The sequence below is a fragment of the Pinus tabuliformis genome, chromosome 5_1, assembly GCF_031772625.1.
Source record: "Pinus tabuliformis cultivar Carrire ecotype Pingquan chromosome 5_1, CPIR1, whole genome shotgun sequence".
In the NCBI taxonomy this organism is placed as follows: domain Eukaryota; kingdom Viridiplantae; phylum Streptophyta; class Pinopsida; order Pinales; family Pinaceae; genus Pinus; species Pinus tabuliformis.
The window spans coordinates 99,493,954-99,500,699 of NC_142305.1; the positions used below are offsets into that span (position 1 = coordinate 99,493,954).

Sequence of the window (6,746 nt, forward strand, 5' to 3'; positions counted from 1 at the left end):
GCTCTCTCAGAAGCTCACACACAATACTTGTGCTAAAGAAGAATGATCACAATTGTGCCTTTGTTCCTCCTTTTTAAGCAATTCGAATGGCTAAATCTGGCAAATTATATTTTAGGAATTGCTTTTATGATTGATGAATTAACTAAGTTGAAGTGGCTCATGCAACTCGTTCTAAGTCTGGATCTAGAATTAGAGACTTGTCAGTCGTTCTTTACCATGTTAACTCGCACTAGAAGACAATGAACTCGGCCTTCCATTTTTGCACATTAGTTAACTGCTTTATAACTTGTCCTAACTTATAGGAACTCATCCTAACTTATAGGAATTGATTCCTAACTTATAGGAATTTGAGCATGCTAAAGAAGAGCTTGTTGAGGTCCCTTTGATTAAGGCACAAATCGAGGAACCTTTCTTGCTACTATTTTCAACAGATTTGCTGAGTTTGAATCTTACAACATTGGAGAAAGCCATAGTAGCACAAGAATCTCTCTCGGTAAGAGGAAACTACGGGAGCTTTGAAATGGGTATGGAATGTTCCTGAATCCCAAACTAGTAAAATCAGTTTTGAGATCACAATGAGCATTTTGGGAACATTTTAGTTGCAAGTGGTTGCTTCAGTAACTCCCTAGTGTTTCCTTTGTTGGTTTGCAAATAGAGGCTCCCAATCTGTCTATGTGTGCTCAATTTGAGGTTGCAACCTATGAGATACATGGGCAGTTCAATGACATGGAATGTGCAGTTTACATGAACGTCTTATAGTGTTGAATGAGGGCTTCGATGGGGTAAGATCGAAGGCTCCCTAGGGGCTTCCGTTGCTTTGAGAAGCCTGAAGATTGTTAACTCCCTTGCCTCAAGAATCTCTTTCTCAGCTTGTGAAATTGCCTTTGCTGTATTGGATTGCTTTCCTGTTTTGCTTTTTCTTATTGTTGCCATGCTGTCCTCCTAGACCTCCAACTCTCTTTTGAGCCTTTGATCTTCTTCCATGGCTGTGATTAGTAGGGGTAGTTACTCAAACATTGACTGGAATTAGATGTTGTAGTTAAGTCTTCCATTATTTCTTTTACAGCAAGGGCTGGTGGAGGCCCCCCTTGATCTTAGATTTTGACAAGTTGGGTGAGGGGACCACAAATTTGCTACCTTCTTCCGCAATATCAATAATGATCTGCTTGGCGTTTCATAAATTATTTTTTTTGAGAAGGCTTTGTCACTATTTCCTCTAATCATATGCTGAAGTTTGAGTGTTGCATTAACCTTTTTAGAACACTTTCTAATTCATATTCATAATGGCATCCACTGAACTCATAGATGGGGATCCTTGTGGCTCCAGTTGAACCAAAGGATTAGCCAGAAAGGGAAACTTCCCAGATTGTAGCATGCTAGAAGAGTGTCCCACAGGTGGGTATTACGTATGTTAGTGGATTTTAGCTCTTACCTTGGTAATGAGTCTCCTCAATTTCGAATTCCTCATCTCAGTGACCCTTAACCAATATTTGTTAATGGTTATATCTCCAACGTCTGTAGTCTTTGCAAATTAAACAACAGGAGGGAATGGTGATCTAGTAAGACCTAAAAATATGTTCTTGTTCCAAACTTCGAGCGGATGTCTTCAGGAACTTGTCATTTAGATTTACTTGCACATGTCCTAATAATTGTTGTTTTTTCCATTGTCAAGGAGTTTGACTATTTTTAGTAACGTTCTCAGCCTTTCACCCATCCTCTTAAGGATTTTTCTGAAAACTCCATTCCTTTAAATCACCTTATGAAGGCTTGTTGAGAGTATTTTATTTCTTAACAACCTCGTACACTAGTACCTCTTTCATGTCCACCATATCCTTGCTTGACTTTTTGATGTACCTTGAAGTTTTTCTTTGTTGCATCCATAAGACTTTCCTGTGTCTTCACTGAGTTTTTCTATTCTCTTTATCAATGTGAAGGATTTTTAGTGCACCTTTAGCATGAGTGCTTCAGGGGACATAGAAAGCTTCCTAGATACATCGTCTGGGTTGATTGTAGACCAGTGCCTAGGACATCTTAGATAGATGAGTGCATGGAAGATTATGAGAGGGGTTTCTGTTGCACTCCAATTGTCACGTAGTTAAAAAGATTATAAAGGGGGCATGGTTCAATAGTCTGTCATGCAGGTAAACTCAAGCCGTTACATGGATCCAAATGCTCAGGGGGTATATCGGGCCAACCTCAAAGAGAAATGTCTGGTTTTGGTGGCCGACACACAATAATAGGTAGCTTTATATTGAAGTTGTAGTAAAGTGAAGAGGAGGAAAGGAAGGAGGGAATTCGATGCAGAGGATTATAGACAGGACAAAATCCTAAGCAATGATGTTCCAATAGAAATATGGAAGAGAGAGGATGTGGAAGAGCAGAGTGCTTATTGAGGTTCCATACCAGATATAACATGGGTACCATTAGCGCTAAACAACAAAAGTAAATCTGGGCTCACACAGGTACTGCAGGTTAATCAAATAACACAAGTAAATCTGTCTTGCACACAGGTACTATAGGTTATAGACTAACACAAGTAAATCTGTCTTATGCACAGGTACTATTCACTTATTTAGTAGCCTAGATAAATCCATGAATCAGAGGGAAACCGATAGATTCATCACACTATTTTTAGAGAAGGAAAACATATATGAAATGAGATTACAGAAGGGAAAACATACTGCACATTGATCTGCTTGGAATCACTAGGGAGTTTCATTAATCCAATATGAGTCCAACATACCAGTCCATTTACATTCAATTAAGATATCACTCAAGTCCCTCATGGACAGGCAAGTAGAACCAAAGTGGAATCGCAGAAATCCTCACCGTAGGTGCAGAATTCCGAAACCTTTTCTAAGTGTTTCTTCCCCATATTTATAAGAAGAGGGGGAGCTTGGGTTACAGTTACAAAAATACCTTTGCTAGAGTATCTAGCTGTCTCGGCGTGCAAGGCTTTGCAGCTTAAAAGGATTACAATCGAGATTTGATCCCTTTCTTGAAACAGACAGAAATTACAGAATAAACAGAAAATAGAGAAAATTGAAAGATGATGGGTGGAAGTGTCCCTCTTCTATTCCTGTGAAGGCCTTTGATCAGGCCACGTCTCTGTGTTGGAGTGCCTTTCCTGATGCTTGGCCGGTTCCCATCGCTTTCACATTGATTGTCTGACTTCCCCACTCTCTTGGATTGATAGCGATCGATTGTGGTTTACTTGTCACGGAGTAGAAGCGAAGTTTATCAAGGCAGTCCTTTACATTTACGACTGAGTGGAGATCCATGCTGAGCTATTAATCTTCCTGAGCCCCCCCATACTGAGTTGCCCCTGCGCCATGCTTTTATTTAATACTTCAGCTGTCGATTTGTCCACCTTTAAAGCTCTGTACTTTGTTCCCGGAGCATTACCGCATCAAGACCTTTACTCTAAAAGACGTCATAGAACAATGGGTCTCGATTGCCTTTGGCCCCCTGTGACTTAGCCCCCTTCGGTGTTTCTGCATAATAGGACCGAGGGCTGTGACCTGGGGCTTAGCCCTAAGGCGCTAGAGCCTTTAGACTCTTGTCCGGGACCTTTTTCCTTTAATACATGAAATCTCACACTTCGACGTTTTCTGATGTTGGCCATTGATATTTCCTCTTGACCCTTGCGATCATCGATCTGCGGGGTCGGGCCCACCGAAGGCATTGTGATCGCAATACGGGAGAGGGAGACCCTTTACAAGAAAACCTCCCTTTATAGCGTTGGCCGACTTGTCTGGACGTGAAATCCTCATAAGATATAACACATAAAATATCGCATCCGGGAAGTTCCCGCATATCGCAATCGCAAGCCAGAAGGGACTTTGGCAGAGGAGAAACTTTGACCTGTGCGATCGCCAATCTGCGGGATTGCTGATGTCATCAGTGCCATGTGGCACTTCCCAAGTGGTGACACGTGTCACCTGAATATGCCCCCAAAGGACCCCTGAAAACGCTAAATCAGCATGCCACGTGTTCTCCTGTATCGCCACGTCATGTTGACGTCAGCTGCCATGTCAGTCTATCACGACCAATAGTATTCTGCCACGTGGCCTGTCAGAGGAGAGAGAAAAGGCCCGCCTGCCTCTTGTTTTTTGCGTCAATTTCCTTTGTAAATCAACCTTTGCCCTCCCCGGCGCTTTAACGCTATCGGCGTTTTTCCCCCACAATTCCTTAAGGATGGTCCATTGGGACCGCCGATTTGCCGATATTGCGGGGTTTGATGTGCGGGATCGCCAATATCGCGGGACTGCGGGGTGCGGGACTGCTGCGATTGTGATATGCGGGACTTGCCCATCGCCGATAAGCCGATATGCCGTGCCCTGGATCCGCTGATAGCCGATTTGCGATATCACCGAATGGCTGATCGCCGATTTCGTTGTCTGCTCCAATTGCTCCTTTAGAAAAGCCCCGATTGTGATTTGCGATGAGCCTGACCCTTAGCCTTTTCCCTTTGTTTTCTAGCTTTCAAAGGGGCAGCTTCAATCTGCTCTAATTTTTGATCCAGGAGGCCATTTTTGGACTTCCACCTACCGTTGGAAAGCTTGTTCCGAGCACTATCCAACGGAGAGGGTCAGATTAAGGTTTGAGAGCTTCTGTGACTTGGGAAATGGCTTCAAACTTCACTGCTCTTTCTTACCCTTTTCACAGCTGAAAACACATTTAGCAGTGAGTGACAACAATATCCTTGCTTGACTTTTTGATGTACCTTGAAGTTTTTCTTTTCTTGCATCCATAAGACTGATTTCCTGTGTCTTCACTGACTATTGCTATTCTCTTTATCAATGTGAAATGCTGGATCAGATCTAAGCCTGCAATTCTGAGATACAATTTGCCCTTTCAAAATGAGGTTTAGGAGCCTGCTTGGGAGAAAATCCGAAAGGGGTGCACTGTCATCATTGGAAAGGATTGATCTGCCATTGACTTGTAACCTGCTTTGAAATGCTATGATTTTCTTATCCTTGGCTGGTGATCTGGCTGTCTTACCTCCCTTAAGCTGTCATTTCTTCTCATCTTTTGCTTTATACTGGGTCTATTACTCCCTTATTGTCTTGATTTGTGCCAATGGAGATTTTCCCTCCTTACGTGGCCTAGCAGTCTAATCCTTCAACTTATTTTTGTAACCATGTTCTTTTCTCAGATATTGCTCTTGGAGGGGTTGCTCGTAGAGGTCAATTCTCTTCCTTTGTGCTATCTCCATTGAACTGTAACCCTAATCCTTCTGTGACAGTTTTCCTTCCTTCTTGCTCATTCCTTTTAATCCTGAACCTAAGGAAAGTTTTTCATCACTAAGAGTCTACAATGTCCATGGTTACATTCATTCTTGTTTCAACTTTGTTGATGGGCTTTCTTGTTTACGTTTTGAATCTAATTCAGAATATATGTAACACTGGGGGAATGTGCTTTTATGTGCTTGTTTCTAGTGTAGCAAATTGCCAGGTTCTCTGGCCTCGGAATCTTAATTCAAAAGCCATTGGATCATCTCCCTGATTCCCTTTGTGATGTTTTTCTCTGTGATTTGATTTCTTGTTTGTGACACCTGCAGATACCCAAAGGCCATCCAAATTTTTGAAGAAGTAGCACAGCAGTCAATCAATAATAATCTTCTCAAGTACAGCGTTAAGGGTTATCTTCTAAATGCTGGTCTTTGCCACATTTGCAAGGGTGACGTTGTGGCAATAAACAATGCACTTGAGAAATATCAGGTTCAGCTTTGACTCGTTAAATTGTTTCTTCTGATATTTTCTCTATAAGTTCGAAGCTTGTATGGCTACTTGATCAACCAAACTCCTTCTTCAATTGTGTCATGGTTGCCAATGCAGGAACTTGATCCAACATTTTCGGGTACCAGAGAGTGCAAATTCCTAGCAGTAAGTCTCTTTGCTTTTTCTAATTGCTTGATCTATTGAGAAAACATTCTCTGCAAACTTGGCTGAATATGGCAGTGTCATCATACTTAAGACACACCAAAAGATAGGATAGGCTCTTTCTTGGTATTTGAACTTAGAGATTACTTCTTGTTTTCAGGATTTGGCTAATGCTATTGACGAGGAGGATGTGGTGAACTTTACTGACGTTGTCAAGGAGTTTGATAGTATGACTAGACTGGTATGCCTCTATCTTTAAATGTAAAACCGTTGCACGATTATGTACTGTATTATATGTTTTTAATTTGAAGAAAAAATATGTGTTTTCTCTGTAAGCTTATATCCACTATAGTTTGTCTTAGCCATTAGGCCCCACTTGGGCTGTGTACAATTTTGACAGAAATATATCCTCTTTCAATTTTCTCCTGATGCTTCTATGTTGATAATTGTAGTTTCAGATAATGGTTATAATATTATCAGATGAAAGTTTAAACTTAAAGCAGTAATACAAAAATAATAAAAGGGAATTACAAATTTTATAAAATTCCAATAGAAAAGCTTATTAAAATCTTATTGCTGTGATTACCCAAATAAGTCTTATAATGTTATCCAATCACATGTGCAACTAAATGATGTTTTGACACAAAGTCAATATTTTGAAAGCATTGCTTGACAAAGGTTTGGGGATGGGGCATGATCTTTGGCGTCAGCTGTAGAGACCACTGAATTTTAGGGGACATCACTCTCTCTCTATATATGTGTGTGTGTGTGAATGAATATATGTGTCTACACTTTTTAACATTAATTGAAAATATACTAATGCGAGATTACTTCTGCCCCATTTATACCTGTAGGCATAGG

The 6,746-nt window shown here is 40.9% G+C and overlaps 1 protein-coding gene across 1 annotated transcript in view; it reads left to right on the forward strand.

Moving 5' to 3' along the window:
• LOC149163625 (alpha-soluble NSF attachment protein 2-like) overlaps positions 1-6,391 on the forward strand; it is a 65,101-nt gene extending 58,710 nt beyond the window's left edge. The window contains exons 7-10 of the mRNA XM_089429213.1: positions 5,564-5,723; positions 5,841-5,888; positions 6,046-6,126; positions 6,338-6,391. Of these exons, the coding sequence (XP_089285339.1) occupies positions 5,564-5,723; positions 5,841-5,888; positions 6,046-6,126; positions 6,338-6,391 (343 nt within the window). The remainder of the gene's footprint in view (positions 1-5,563; positions 5,724-5,840; positions 5,889-6,045; positions 6,127-6,337) is intronic.
• The last annotated feature ends 355 nt before the right edge of the window (positions 6,392-6,746 follow it).